Source organism: Thamnophis sirtalis, unplaced genomic scaffold, assembly GCF_051295495.1.
Source record: "Thamnophis sirtalis isolate CommonGarterSnake01/CBP01778 unplaced genomic scaffold, rThaSir2_p1.2 scaffold_4, whole genome shotgun sequence".
Taxonomy (NCBI): domain Eukaryota; kingdom Metazoa; phylum Chordata; class Lepidosauria; order Squamata; family Natricidae; genus Thamnophis; species Thamnophis sirtalis.
The window spans coordinates 67,840,803-67,856,974 of record NW_028261384.1 but is presented as its reverse complement, the minus strand read 5'-3'; the positions used below and the strand labels follow the sequence as shown (position 1 = coordinate 67,856,974).

Here is a 16,172-nt window from a genome sequence, read left to right as displayed (position 1 = left end):
GTTTGCCTTTAGAGTAACATAATTACAATGATAAATACTATATTGCTTCTAATTATTATTCAATTGATGCTAGATTGCAATTTTTTTAATCAAGCTATACATACCTCAGCTTCAGAGTCTTTCAGTTTCTGAACTTTTTCTTTGACCTTCATTTCAAATACCTGCTCCATTTCCATTTCCATTTTCTTCATTTTTGCCACATGCTCCCGTCTTTCTTCTTCCATTTGTGCCAGAGGGCTCCTGGAATAAATCAAAACAGACAATTATATTTAATGTTATTTTACTTCTTTGAGGAGAAATGTAATAGACATTTATCAATAACAATCAAGCAACATTCTAATAGGAAGTAACCCAGAGTTGAGACACAGCTAACAAACAGGATTTATATGCCTCACTTTATTGTGTTCTATACTAAAAAATAACATAAAAAACTAGTTTAGGAGAGAATGAAATCATCTGATGTTCTACTTACAATGGTATAACAAAAACAGTAATTCTAAAATGTTAATAATATATGTCAGGCTAGTGGGTATTAATACCATATGTATATAATGGATATCCTTAAGAAGCAGTGTACTAAATGTCAGTATCACTGCTTGTCAGTCGGTTTAACTTGGAACAATTCTATTGCTATTCCCCTTACATTTAGAGAGACAGATAGACAGAGACAGACAGACAGACAGAGGCTTTGAATTCTGCAATGCCAATTAATCCATAGCCACCCACCCTGTATCAGGTTTTTATGATAAAAGAAAATGCTATCAATTTGATTGGTGCCACAATTTGACAATTGTAGCAGGAAATGACTTGGTAATTGATTTATATAATAGCAGCTAAGAAAGAACGCAGGAAAAAAGAAAGAATGACAGGGAAAAGAAGATTGAGAAATTGTTATTCAATCAAATCTAAATAGATTGACAAAAATGAGAAAGAAAGAGACTGAACTAACATAAGAAAGTAGTAGTAAGCAAGTATTAGAGAAGACTGAGGAAAAGTAATCAGACAGATATATTTGGAACATGGTACCCTTAAATAAGTTGCAATTAAAATTCTTTGGAAGGTGCCAATTTGGGGAAGAATGTGGTCTAGATTCTCAAAGGGAAATTATTCTAGGTGTGCCTTTTACTATTACTATAGCAGTATATAATACAGCAATTTAACAAAAAATTTAGAAGAAAAATAGAGAATTTTCTTGATGTATTGGATATTATCTCCAACTAAAATAGACTGCAATGTAAATAAGAATTTTCAACAACCCTCTTGAAGTGCTTTAGAGCTGTATTAATGAGTCACTGCTTCTGGAAAAGGGATAATAGAATTTGGAGTTTGAATTTGTACATGAATAGGTAAAACTGGCAACAGGGTTCTAAAACTCAACCAATAGTTTTATAGTGTTTGATATACAGAACAGAGGTGGAATGCTGCCAGTTCGGCTGAACTGGTAGTAGTGGCAGTGGGAGGCACCCCCCCACCCAGACACTTCTGCGTGTCGTGCGCGCAAATCAGCATGCCCCCAAACCAGTAGTAAAAAATTAGCAACCCACCTCTCACACAGAAGTATATCACAAGTAAGAATGCACAACATGTTTCATTTTGAAGGGTTTCAAACAAAAAGCTTCTTGAAACTGCTTGTCCTGAACATGAATGCTTATACCAGGTTCAAAACAAAATATTTCAAACATTTCAATTTGAAACATTTTGGAAATTTATTCATTTATTTTATTTAAGGGAATTTATATGGCCTCCCACTCACTAGCAATGACATTGAGTGGTTTACAAAAAAATAATAATTGAAATAGAGAATGTTCACATTCTAAACAATTCAAAATGAATTATTTTTCATAGAAGTTCTTTTATGAATCCATGTCATAAGTAGGTTCAAACAGTAGAAAATGCTCCAGATTCTAATTTGAACATACCAAAGTCTTCATACAAATCCAATCTGTTCTTCACGAGACTACCAGAATTATACTATGCTAACATTTCTTAAATGATTTTGTTTAAAATTGTAATTACAGCAAACCTTCAGATGTCTGCCAGTTTTCTATTTTCAAAATTATCCAACAATGTAAAGAAGAACTAAATCAATCTATACTCCTAAAATCAGAGTATGTATCTTAAGTAAATTTATTGAAAAAAAGATAATACTTTTGTTTAATTATACCTGCTTGAATATTTAAAAAAAAACAAATGATTCTTACCATATATATATGATACACACACACAAACCTCTTGAACTCAAAATCACAAAACAGAACAGCCGCTTCAATCAGAAAAAACTTTTAAGTGCTAGTTTTAGTTCAATGAGGACAAAGCAGCAAGTGTATTAAATAAATTCAAATTCAAACGAAGATGGAAGGTGAAATCACAGAAAGAATGTATTATTTACTAAATTATTATACTAGGAAACTAAGCATATAGAACTAGAACCCTGTAAACAATGAAGATTTCATGAGAACTACAGAATTAATGTTCTAAACCAAATCCAAGTTGAATTGAAATGTTTTGTAACATAAAAGTAAAGGTATATTTAAAAAGTATATACATCAATATGTATACTGCAGGGATCCCCCTCCCTTGCAACATAACAAATTCATTATCTGTATTTTAATAAAGTAGCCCTTTGTGCAGACTGTTATTAGATTACAGTTTCTAGAATCCAGCAGTTATTTTAATGTGCTCTGCTAGTTTACAATCCAAATATTTTCTCAGAGGGAGAAAAAGCTAAGTGGCTGAGATTTCTTTAAAAAAAAAATCCCTTTCCCTAATCCCTGGCAGATATTATAAAAACTAAGCCTGTGATGGCGAATTTATGGCATAGGTGGGACTTGGACTTGGACTTAATCTTCGTAAATGTCAATGTCCATAAGGCAGTGACCGTTGCATTGTGAAGGCCAGGGGCAGGACGTCACGGATTACAGCACGCCATTGATTCCGATTTAGGGCAGCTTGTTGGGCATCGGTTATCGAGAAATGGAGTGGTTGAAGATCGTGAGCCACTTGGGATATCCACGTTTTCTTTGGGGCATTTCGTGCGATTTTCCACCCATCCGGTCGCAGCGAGTTAATCAATCGGTAAGGTAATCGGCTATTGTCCATACGGCAAACGTGTCCAAACCATCTAAGTCGTTGTCTTCTTAGGTAAAGTTCGATTGTAGTTTGGTTTTTACACAGCTGCAATACCGTTTCGTTTTTCCATCGGTCCCGTAGAGTTATGTGCAGAATGTTGCGCAGGCATCTTAGCTGGAATCGTTCTAATAGGTTCAGGTCGCTTTTAAGTAAAGTCCACGATTCCGAGCCGTACAGTAAGATTGTGCGGATGGAAGCATTAAATATCCTCATCTTGGTCGCAATTGTCACGTCATTTTGGCTCCACAGGCACTTCCTTAAAGAGGTGAATGCGGCTGTAGCATTGCCAATGCGGCTTTTGATGTCATTTGTAGCCACTACACGTTGGCATAGGTGGCACGTGGAGTCCTCTCTACAGGCACGCGAGCTGTCACCCAGCTAAGCTTCACTACGCATGAGTGCACACTTCCTGCCGGCCAGATGATTTTTGGTTCTGCCACTCATGTGAGAGACGCATGCACATGCTCCCCCCATGCTCCATTTTTGGTGCCAGGAGGCTTCAGAAAGGGCCTTTGGAGCCCAGGGGAGGCCATTTTCGCCCTCCTGGGGGCTCAAGGAAAGCCTCTAGAGCCTGGGGAGAGCGAAAAATCCCCCCACCTTGGGGGTGGTGGTTTGTGCACACATACACAGGGGCCATATGCATATGCACATATGTGGGAGCCAGGGCGCATTGCACTGTGGGTGTGGGCACGCACATGTTTGCTATCACACGCGCATGCATGATTTTGGTACGTGAGGACAAAAAGGTTAGCAATCACTGACCTAAGCCTTTAAAAGTAATAATTCAGATAAATTAACTAAATATTTGATAGAAATAAACTATTTCATTGAACTATTAGTGTGTTTCATCTCAGAGAGAATTTTTAATCTGAGAGGAATCTCTGGCCTTAAATGCTAACAAAATGTACAAATAAGCAGGATATAATATCTTTCAGTCTTTCAACACACACACGCTGTGCATTGAGGAAAAGGGGGAAATTTTAAAAGAAGTTTGGGCAGAGAAATACCACATTTTAATGATATCAATGCTGCTTAATTACTTGTTCTCTGTATTGTGCAAAATTTGGATGCATGTGACCAGTTGAACACAAAGCAGAGTAATAATTAGCCTATGAATACAAAACCAAAAGATGAGTTTTTGTAAACCATTTCTAAGCCTTCTTTGTTTTCACAAGATAGGGCTTTTATGTGCTCAGATAACCTCTAATTTAAAGAGGTAAGAAATAAGCTTGACATGTTTTCATATAATAGTATTAATAATGTATTTTATACCCAATTATAGCCAAATCATTTTCTAGACTGTGAATAAAGATGCTCTTATTCCTCATAAATATTTAAACATGTGCTAGGGAAATTTTAGAATAAAAGAAATATTAAAGCAAAATAAAATGCACAAGCTGAAATTAAAGTTTAAATGTTACATTTAACATTAAAAGCCTTGTTTTTTTAAAATTTCTTCAGTTTTTTGAAAAATGGAAATGACCACTTACATGCCTTCAACTGTGTCAAATCTAAAAAACAAAAAAATATACAGAAGCTTAGCATGCTTAAATAAAACCACAAAAATAAAAAGCAGCAATTAAAAAAAAAGCAAATTCATTATGGATTTAAAGCTATGCCGTTTTCTATGATCTTCGCAAGCAAGATTTCCATCATAGTGGAAGATAGTAAGTTAAAGCTAGGCTTTAAATATTCTGTTAGACAAGTGTTGCACATAATTAATGCAACTGCTGTGCAAAGCTTTCAAAATCCTTTGCCTATGTTGGTATGCCCAGAATTATGCATGCTTTTTAAAAAGAGGACTAAATATTCATCTAATTAACTATTCAAAACAAACTTCAATTTACAACTATCTTTAGGCCTATACTACTCGCAAGTATATTAAAATGCAATATTGCAACCACTTCATTTGACTGACCACATCAAAGGTATATTTCTGGAAAATACTGACAATAATTAATTTTGGATAACACTATAAGTAAGAAACAATAGATACAAATGGCAACTCTTGTCTTGGTAAAGCAGAACTCATATTTCATTACTGATTAATAAAGCCAGAAAAACAACTCAAGTTTAACATTATACATTGACTGCAGGTTCACTGCATTGAAACACGTTCGGCCCAAACTTAAAATGTTCCATATTTTGAGATAACTTACACATCTGACTTAAAAGTATGATATTCTAAGTTTCAATCGAACAAGTTTTATATCCTGTAGAAACCAATGAAAAAATTCCACTGCCTTAAAAATTACCTCCAATTTTCTATGGCACGCATAGGAACATATTTTCAAGGATCATGAAAAAATTACAATAGAACAATTACAATTACATAGTCAGAAGCATGAATGCTTCTGACTATGACCAAATCAGTTTCTGACCAAAAAATTCACAAAACTTTTGAATCTGGTCACAAACACATACTCAAGAGGCGATCAAACATGGCCGCGGCAAATTTCCCCTTCCGTGCATTTTTCTTTTGTAAGTGCCAAACAATAGTGACTTCATGTGGCCACTTGCATTAATTTTAGTTAGGTTCGGATCACAACCAAATCAGGTTGCAGCCAAATTTATGGAATGAATTAGATACCATGTTTTCCCCAAAATAAGACAGGGTCTTATGTTTTGACCCTCAAAATATGGCTAGGCCTTAATATCAGGGGAAGGGCTTATTATTTTGGAAGTGAAGGAGGCAAGCATGGTCACCTCATGGCTGCTGTGTTGCACTGTTGCGACAGCGCAACACAGCCATTCGCCCCTGAGGCTGTGCCTACATCCTCCAGTCCCCGCACCAGGCTCTTTGAGAGCCTGCTCGCAAGAGAGCAGCCATCCGGCAACTCCCCCTCTCCAGCCAGGCAGAGCACCACTCACTGACTGAACAGTATTCCGAAGGCGCAAAGCCGTGTGAGGGGGGAAAACAGGCACTCACGGGGCTTGGTGCCTTCGGAATACTGCTTGATCGGTGAGTGGCACTCTGCCCAACTGGAGAGGGGAGGTTACACGAGCGCCTGTTCTCTCCCTGCTCGCGTGCCTCCCATTCCTCACTAGGGCCTGGGCTGGCTCTCCCTGCAGGACCAGAGCTGCTGCCGCCATCCCAGCACTGAGGATGGTTTCTTCTGAGGCTTCCAAACCCCAGCTGGCAGAGGCTGGTTGAGCCAGCTGCCTAGTCTTCCAGGAGCCGGGGCAGAGAGTCTTCTGGAAATGGCCGTTCTGGGAGTGTGCTTCCCACTCTATGGTTGTGGTCCAGCTGCCGGAAGACTCTGCCCCGGCTCCCGGAAGACTCGGCTGCAGGCGGCTGGCCTGACTGGCCTCTTCCAGCTGAGGTTTGGAAGCTGTAGAAGAAGCCATCAGTGCTGGGATGGTGGTGGCGGTGACCCTGCAGGGAGAGCTGGCCCAGGTCATGGTGAGATGGGAGGCGCGCAAGCAGGGGTGGGGTGGGGGGAAAGGTGCTCACGCAACCCCACCTCCAGCCAGGCAGAGTGCCACTCACTGACCCAGCGGTATCCTGAAGGCAGCAAGCTGTGCAAGCGCAGGTCCCCTGCCACCAGCTTGGTGCCTTCAGGATACCGCTAAGTCAGTGAGTGGAACTCTGCCCAGCCAGAGAGGGCTTATTTTCAGGAGAGGGCATATATTTTTGCCCACCCCAAAAATCTGCCATAGCCTTATTTTCAGGAGATGTCATATTTTCGGGGAAACACAGTATTAGTATAAATTGTATTAATTTAATTTAGATACTCATCAGAGTAGAAGATGACACAAGGTTTTAAAGAAAGGTAGTAAAAAAATGAGTTTTAAAAAAACCTTTAAACTTTAACCTAAAAGCTGTAGCCATGCAGCTGTTAAAATCCTTTAAAAATATTTCCCTGTTAGTTGGTAAAACAAAACAGAAGCTGTCAGCCTAAGTAATTATACCAATTACATGCAAGACCACAGCCTAATTTATTTGAGTTAAAGAATTACTAAAGACTATATATACCGACATAGACAGTAAACAGCAATGAAGTTTTATGTCACAGACAAAAGCAGACATTAAATCTGTAATGTTTTGTCCGAAACTCATAAACATTTATAAACCTATCCAATTTAAATAATCTATGGTATTAAAAGGAGTGGGCAACATTTAAGCAGTATGTTTCTGTGCTAAATAGTGAAAATTAAAAAGCTATTTTTCTCAATTTTTCAGTCTATATCAAACTGAACAAATTACTGAGATTCTTGGACACATATAACATCTTCATTTGCGATCCATATTCAAAATAAATTCCTCAATTAATCTGATAAATAATAATAATAAAAATCCAAATGAAGCTAGACAGGCAGCTATATAAACAAGCAGAATTTTTAAAAAGCTTCTGTGATGGGATGTTTCATTTTCAACTCGGCAATTTAAAGTTTGCAGTGGAAACTTAATAAATAAATATCCAATTCCCTTTCTGTCCCACTTTGTCCCCAAAGCAAGTTTATTGCTTTGGATTTTGCGGAGGAGAAGTAAGAAAATAAATATAGTTTTGATACAGTATAGAACAATGCAAGAATTCTTTGTTTTAATGGTTTGAGGAAGTTTCTGTAGAACATGGTCTGAAAGCACTCTACTCTACATTTTTACATTTAATTGTTCAGATCCCAAATACTTAAAAATTAGCTACTACTGTTATCGATTGTTATTCCCCTTTTTAAGCTTTGGTTGTTTGCCTGCTGGAGCCAAAGTTTTTGATCCAATATGTTTCTTTTATCTGAATTGCATTAGCTGTCAATTTGTTTACAGACTTAATTTAACGCACTAATATTGATCTTTAAACTGCATCTTTGGAATCTGGATAATTGCTTCCATGTTTCTCTCAATAACTCATGATATTATTACAACTGCAAAGCCTACATTTTTTATGATGGCATATATGTTATTCTACCAAAAAAATATGTGCCACATGTTACATTTTAAACACTGTATAGAATTTAACTCAATAAAAAGAGAATGGGCTGGATGGAATAGTATGGGCTGGATGGAATAGTATTTGATATTTAGTCTAAGAGAAATGCTACACTTATAAGACTTTCATTCCACAAATATATGCAAACTTGGGTTCACTGTTGATTATAGCAATAGCAATAGCAGTTAGACTTGTATACCGCTTCATAGGGCTTTCAGCCCTCTCTAAGCGGTTTACAGAGTCAGCATATTGCCCCCAACAACAATCCGGGTCCTCATTATTTTTAAAGTGCTATCTATGAATAATATCAAATTCACAAATCAAGTTTTATTTAAATCTGAAGTCAACCTTGAGCCCCATCAGAAATTTTATGCACATTTTTGGTGGAGTCTTATTTAGTTTAGTTTAGTTGTTTTCTCTTTTTTGTTTGCAGTTAGTATTTTAACTTTGGAAATACAATGTTTAATGTTGCAAATATTTGTCAGTATGAAAAGCAAAGGTAATAATATCAGGGTGCAAACACTTTCACTTTTGATTTTACATAAATAATTCTCAGTAGTAAATTAACAAAAAATTCCAGTAATGTTAAATTTTTAAATTCTGAGACAGGAAGTAAACTGAAAACATTACTAACCTTAAGTTATGCTAGGGCCAATTTGTTAGCATACCTTATAAATATTTTTTTTTAATTTAAAACTGTTCCAAAATAAACAGGATTATTTTTTTGAAGACAAATATTCATATAATTGGCAATATAAAATATCAAACATCTTTCCTATTATATGTTATCTATGACTATGCAGAGTTGGTCTTTATACAATTGGTCCATAAACAACTATATACCACAATACATTACATTAACCTCATTTGGACTAGAATACAGGTGTTTCTTTTCAAAACAGCAAGATGAATTTTTGTCCGAGAAAAAAAATGTTCCAACCAGGTTTGCGTAAGGAATACACACATACAAATACCAAATGTAATTTATGAAACGTGTAGTAAAAATCTTGAAAACAATGTACTGAAATTTGAATCATCTTGGAAAAAATATATGTATCATATAATTTCAAATAATTTCAAATAGCTGATAGTACATTATATGTATAGTATTTCGAAAGAAATCAAGCTACTAAGCAAAACATATACATATTTGAGATTAGGTTTAACTAAAATCAATACAACATGCACATGATTGCATTCTGTGGTAGAGTCTGTTTGGATGAGATAAATTCTATTTACTTCAAAAGATCCTGTTCCTCACTCTGCCAATCTATTATGAAAATGTATATTGAAATAGTGATGTATTTATACCATACTCCAATCATTTGCATTTTGAGATAGAATAACCTGGAAGGCTGCATGACTCTACACTGTTTTATGAGCCTAAAAATATAACAGGATTCAGACTATTTGATCTCAAATAATTCTCCAGAACCAGATGGACCAAACTCTAGCACCATCTAAATTACTACTTACTTTGTTAACTGCCCTTTGTTTTTGTTGTTGTCAACTCCATTGTATGTTACAGCTGCCAATTTTCTGCTTCTGTAATTCTCATAATGGACATTATTAGTGACATCTTTCAGGTCTTGCATGTGAGTTCTAGAAAAGGAAACCAAAAACCGACCAACAACTTATTTCCTGATATATAAATGTTATATATAAGCAACAGTGTTAAATTTTGCTTTCATAAAATGTTGAAATGGTTTTCAAAAGTTTCTTTAAAAACTGAGCTAGATAGCAACTATCTACAGTGGGGCAAAAAACTATTAGTCACCAATTGTGCAAGTTCTCCCACTTAAAAAGATGAGAGAGGCCTGTAATTGACATCATAGGTAGACCTCAACTATGAGAGACAAAATGAGAAAACAAATCCAGACAATCACATTGTCTGATTTGGAAAGAACTTTTTTGCAAATTATGGTAGAAAATAAGTATTTGGTCAATATCAAAAGATCATCTCAATACTTCATTATATATCCTTTGTTGGCAATGACAGAGGTTAAATGTTTTCTGTAAACATTTCACAAGGTTGGCACACACTGTTGCTCGTATGTGGGCCCATTTCTCCATGCAGATCTCCTCTAGAGCAGTGATGTTTTGGGGCTGTCGCTGGGCAACACGGACTTTCAAAGGTTTTCTATGGGGTTGAGATTTGGAGACTGGCTAGGCCACTCCAGGACCTTGAAATGCTTCTTACAAAGCCACTCCTTCATTACCCGGGCAGTGTGTTTGGGATCATTGTCATGCTGAAAGATCCAGCCACGTTTCATCTTCAATGCCCTTGCTGATGGAATAGCAATAGCAGTTAGACTTATATACCGCTTCATAGGGCTTTCAGCCCTCTCTAAGCAGTTTACAGAGTCAGCATATTGCCCCCACAGTCTGGGTCCTCATTTTACCCACCTAGGAAGGATGGAAGGCTGAGTCAACCTTGAGCCGGTGAGATTTGAACCGCCGAACTGCAGCTAACAGTCAGCTGAAGTTGCTGCAGTACTGCACTCTAAACACTGCGCCATCTCAGAAGGAGGGTTGCACTCAAAATCTCACGATACATGGCCCCATTCATTCTTTCCTGTACACGGATCAGTCGTCCTGGTCCCTTTGCAAAGAAACAGCCCCAAGGCATGATGTTGCCACCCCCGTGCTTCACAATAGGTATGGTGTTCTTTGGATGCAACTCAGCATTCTCTCTCCTCCAAATACAACAAGTTGTGTTTCTACCAAACAGTTCTAGTTTGGTTTCATCTGACCATATGACATTCTCCCAATGCTCTTTTGGATCATCCAAATGCTCTCTAGCAAGCTTCAGGCGGGCCCGGACATGTACTGGCTTAAGCAGGGGGACACGTCTGGCACTGCAGGATCTGAGTCCCTGGCGGTGTAGTGTGTTACTGATGGTAGCCTTTGTTACATTGGTCCCAGCTCTCTGCAGATCATTCACTAGGTCCCCCCGTGTGGTTCTGGGATTTTTGCTCACCGTTCTTATGATCATTTTGACCCCACAGGGTGAGATCTTGCGTGGAGCTCCAGATTGAGGGAGATTATCAGTGGTCTTGTATGTCTTCCATGTTCTAATTATTGCTCCCACAGTTGATTTCTTTACACCAAGCTGCTTGCCTATTGCAGATTCAGTCTTCCCAGCCTGGTGCAAGTCTACAATTTTGTTTCTGGTGTCCTTCAACAGCTCTTTGGTCTTCACCATAGTGCAGTTTGGAGTGTGACAGTTTGAAGTTGTGGACAGGTGTCTTTTATACTGCTAACAAGTTCAAACAGGTGCCATTAATACAGGTAATGAGTGGAGGGCGGAGGAGCCTCTTAAAGGAGAAGTTATAGGTCTGTGAGAGGCAGAAATCTTGCTTGTTTGTAGGTGATCAAATACTTATTTTCCACCATAATTTGCAAAACAATTTTTTTTCCAAATCAGACAATGTGATTGTCTGGATTTGTTTTCTCATTTTGTCTCTCATAGTTGAGGTCTACCTATGATGTCAATAACAGACCTCTCTCATTTTTTAAGTGGGAGAACTTGCACAATTGGTGGCTGACTAAATACTTTTTTGCCCCACTGTATTAGACTTACAACAGTTCGTTTAGTGACTATTCAAAGTTACAGCACTGAAAAACTGACTTAGTACCATTGTAACATCCCTGTGATTATGAGATCAAAATTTGGATGCCTGACAATTGGTTCACATTTGTGACGGTTGCAGTGCCCTGGGATCATATGAACAGCTTTTGAGACTTTCTGACAAGCAAAGTTAATGGAAAAGTCAGATTGACAACCATATTACTAACTTAACAACTGCAATGATTCACTTAATAACTATGGCTAGAAAGGTCATAAAATGGGGGGAAACTCGACAAATGTCTCACTTAACAACATAACTTTTGGGCTCAATTATGGTCATAAGTCGAGGAACATCTGTATTGTGGTTACCGTAAATTAGTTCAGGGCTGAAAAATTCTACATCTATACCCCCAAAGAGCAGAATACAACATTATTCTGTGATGCATTTAATATTTATGTTATTTTAAATTATATCCAACAAACTGTTTCTCAAATGAATTATATGAAAATAGAAAATAAAGTGTTTTCACATCGGATATCAAGTTTTTCTTTTACTTTTCCTTTCATACTCTTTCTTTGTACTTGTGCCACCACGTTACTCTGCACTGAAATTATGACCCAGTCCTCTATTACTCCTTATCACAGAATATAGGAAAGGTTCAAGAAATGGAATAACTTAAAAATGCATTGCCAATATTAATGTTATAAACTTGTTTACCTTATTAACATGTTTCTTAGAATTGTGAAGTCACAGTGTTCGCCATTTTCAACTGCATTAAAAAAAATGCTCATTTTTAACACTTTAATCAGCATCAGATGAGCGAGCTGCAAATTAAACCCTGTATTTGCCATTAGTAAAATTTCCCTTGAAACTTAGTAATTCAAAAGATACATCCATGTTATTTTGTTGCAATAATATTAACATGCTTTGCCAATGCCTTCTTTCAGGAAGTTTCTATAATTTCCCACTTTAGTATATAACTGTTTGCCTACAGATTCACATTCAAGTATTAACCAGGTCCAATTAGTTAATTTCTTTAAAAATCAATAAAAAGGTAAAAACAAGCTTAATACATGTAATGTTATATTATTGAAATCATTATAATTATCCAAATGTACAATTAAAGAAATAAACCAAGTGTAATAAAACAATATTATACATAATAAAGTTGTGCTGTGCTTCCAATTCAAAAGCAAAATGATGCTCTAGAGCAGGGGTCCTCAAACTTTTTAAACAGAGAGCCAATTCATGGTCCCTCAGACTGTTGGGGGGGGGGGGCTAACCATCTGCGTGAACGTGGCTAGGTTGTCATGTGAATGGGTGGACATGGCCAATTTAGCAGTCCATTAAACAACACACACAAATTAAACTTTAAGTTGTTATGCTCCTGGGTTAGTGAAGGGATCTGGCTGCCCTGGGGTATGTGTGAGGGATGTGTGTGTGTGTGTGTGTGTGTGTGTGTGTGTGTGTGTCTTCTTCTCTTTCTGGGGAGACCAAAAACAAACCCATTTTTGGCCTCCTCAGTCTCCAGAATCACTCTGCTGCCCCAAAACAGGCCTGCTTTTGACTTCCTGAGGCCTCCATACATCCCATTTTTGTCCTCCTCGGCCTCCAGTACTACTGTGCTGCCCCAAAACAGGCCTGTTTTTGGCCTCCTGAGGCCTCAGTGTGTCCCATTTTTGGACTCCCGAGGCCTCTGCGCATTCTGTTTTTGGCCTTGGCCTCCAGAAGGTGGGTGGGGGCTGGCAGGTAGGTAAGATGATGTGGGCGGGGCAGCCATGTCATGATCCCACGCAGGCTGGATTAATGGCTTTGGCGGGCCATATCTGGCCCACGAACTGTAGTTTGAGGAACTCTGCTCTAGAGTCTAGACTGTTCAAATGAACTGTCTATAGAAGAGTTTTAAAATAATTCAAACATCCACAATATAATTCTTCAATTGAGTATCTGAGGAAATTCTCAATTTACATACATGTGACTCTTATGATTTTGTTATAATATTGGTAAAAGATGTAAAGTATAATTAACTTACCTTCTGCAACACCCCAAGGATACTGTCTTCCCCTAACTCTCTTCCCATTGACTTCAATAATAGTATTACTACCTACTACCGCAAGAGGTAAACGGTCCTACAAAAGAAAAAGAATATTTTTTCTTAAAATAACTTATTAACAGATTGGATAGAAAGTAAAACAGTTTGTACTGCTCTGAGATCACAATAAAAATAAGTGTCAAAGGAGATTAGAAAAAAGAGCCAATACAAGACGGACTATAAGTATAAAGAAGAACATCATCTGGTTATAAAATTAAGAGAGTTTTTTGTTCAAGACTGGTCATGGTCTAATGGAATTGAAGATTATATTCTTTAATTTTAATCCCATCCACCAGAAGGCAGAACCTTTTGATTGATTTGTCCCCAGCAATTAATGGCCCCAATTGGTTTTCAAAGCAGCTGGGGCAAATACTTGATTTGCTACACAGTCTTGCTGAGGCTCTGATAGGATAGCGACTATGTGGCCTCTCTTGGCCCATCACTCCAGTTATTCCCTGTGGTTCATGGAGGAGTTGAGGGAGTTGAAAAAGGTCAAGAGATTGCTGGAGGAAAAGAAAGAATGAACTCAACCAAACACGACTTAAAACCACTATTAAGGCTCCGCAGTAAGAGCATCAATACTTCTCTGCTCTTATTGCATTCACAGAATGCCCCCCCTCCCACAGTGACTCTTTTTAGGGTCATCCAGACTCTCTTTTCAATTCAGAGGAATGTTATATAAACATATATAATTAGCTAAACTTAAACTGCCACACAGTGAATTTCAATAACATTCCTCCGAATTGAAATGATTTTACAACCAATATATTTCATGCAAAATCACATGCATTTCCATTTAGAACCAAATAACAAAATAATAAAATGAGCAGATAAATGATTGATTGGGAAATCACTAGGATATGAAATCTAAATATATTTTCTAAGTATATTTATCGCCTCACTGCATGACAGTGTGGCAATCTACCTTAAGAGGGTACTACATCCTCTCATTTTAAAATCTTGCTTGTTAAAAAAATAAGAAATATTACAAACATTTCATTAGGCTAGAAACATGAAGCATCCAAAAGCAGTCACTACAACAGAGTAAAAGCAAAGACATTTTATTAAAAAAATGTTTTAATAGTCTTGAGATATTAAACAACAATCAAAACTTTCCCTAAGAATCTGGTACTATTATGAAGTATGCCAAAGTGTTTAAAAGTTTATATATACCAGAGTTTTCTATAGATGATAGATAGATAGATAGATAGATAGATAGATAGATAGATAGATAGATAGATAGATAGATAGATATCTGATACACTTTCTTTTGTGGAATGACTTCATTTGCAGAGAAATTTGTGACATGAAACTGTAAAAATTTGTTTCAATATATTTTGGTACCTTAATCTTTTTAACCAGTTTATTTTCTTCTTCATCATCTGTTTCTGGGAATTCATATATTTTAATTTTGTGCTCTTGGATTTCTTTCATTATCTAAAAATAAACATATTTTTAAAAGGAACTGTAACAAGGGTTGAATAAATTAATAAAGTATGCTGATAAATTTTATTTTTATGTATAAAAAATGAACACCACAAATTTATGTCAGAATATAAATACTTCTATAATTACAATGTCTTTTGAAATTCAGATTATGTGTTTGTCATTTTTTAGATAAAGTTGTACTTTTCTCTTTTCCCTTTCCCAAAGTCAGCATACTTTCACTCATTCCAATTCCTACAATATAGTAATAAACTGCTCTGTTACTTCATAGTTCCTAATATAGGATCATTGGAGATTTTAATATTGTCATAATTTTAAGAATAGACTGTAAGCATCCAAACTGATAGGTTTCACAATTGTTTCAAAATCTATGCAACAATTCTGATCTTACATGTATGATGTTATTTGCAGTACATTCCTTATGTGTCTAAATTACTAGATTTATATCTATTTTTTAATTCAGAAAACTATATAACATTAAATTTAAGTTTCTATTCTGACAGGTAATCGTAGTCATCCTTACAGAAACCTCAAATGCTATATATTATTTTTCAAATCACAAATATACGATCTCCTACAACAGGCATTATAAGAGTAATGTGTATTATTGAATACATATTGGCTAACCTGCCATTTTATGCAAACATGGCAAATTTTCAAACAAAGTTAATTGTAATTGGTAATTATGCATTCCTTTATGTCTGTATAGGTATGCATCTATGTCTATGTGTGTCTGACAGAGGGAGGGAGGGAGGGAGGGAGGGAGGGAGGGAGGGAGGGAGGGAGAGAAGGGAGGGAGAGAGAGAGGGAGGGAGAGAGATTGTGTATATGTGTTGTGAAGAATTCTTATATTTTAATTATTTATTTGGTGCTATAACATCAGTATATAGGTAGCTTTGACTTATGATCACAGTTGGATCCAGAATTTCAGTTGTTAGGTGATGTGATCATTAAATAAATCATATGACCAGGTCCAATTTTATATGACCATTTTTACCCTGATCA

General features: G+C 36.7%; 1 protein-coding gene across 2 annotated transcripts in view; it reads right to left on the bottom strand.

Annotated features, from left to right (window-relative positions):
* The window catches only part of SEPTIN7 (septin 7), a 75,592-nt gene that overhangs the window by 26,324 nt on the left and 33,096 nt on the right, over positions 1-16,172 (bottom strand). The window contains exons 7-12 of one of the 2 annotated variants that reach the window (XM_087713079.1): positions 15,066-15,158; positions 13,662-13,758; positions 12,347-12,398; positions 9,534-9,659; positions 4,620-4,640; positions 105-240 (exon numbers count right to left, since the gene is read on the bottom strand). In XM_087713079.1, the coding sequence (XP_087569205.1) occupies positions 105-240; positions 4,620-4,640; positions 9,534-9,659; positions 12,347-12,398; positions 13,662-13,758; positions 15,066-15,158 (525 nt within the window). The remainder of the gene's footprint in view (positions 1-104; positions 241-4,619; positions 4,641-9,533; positions 9,660-12,346; positions 12,399-13,661; positions 13,759-15,065; positions 15,159-16,172) is intronic. The other variant, XM_087713080.1, reaches the window with a different exon arrangement.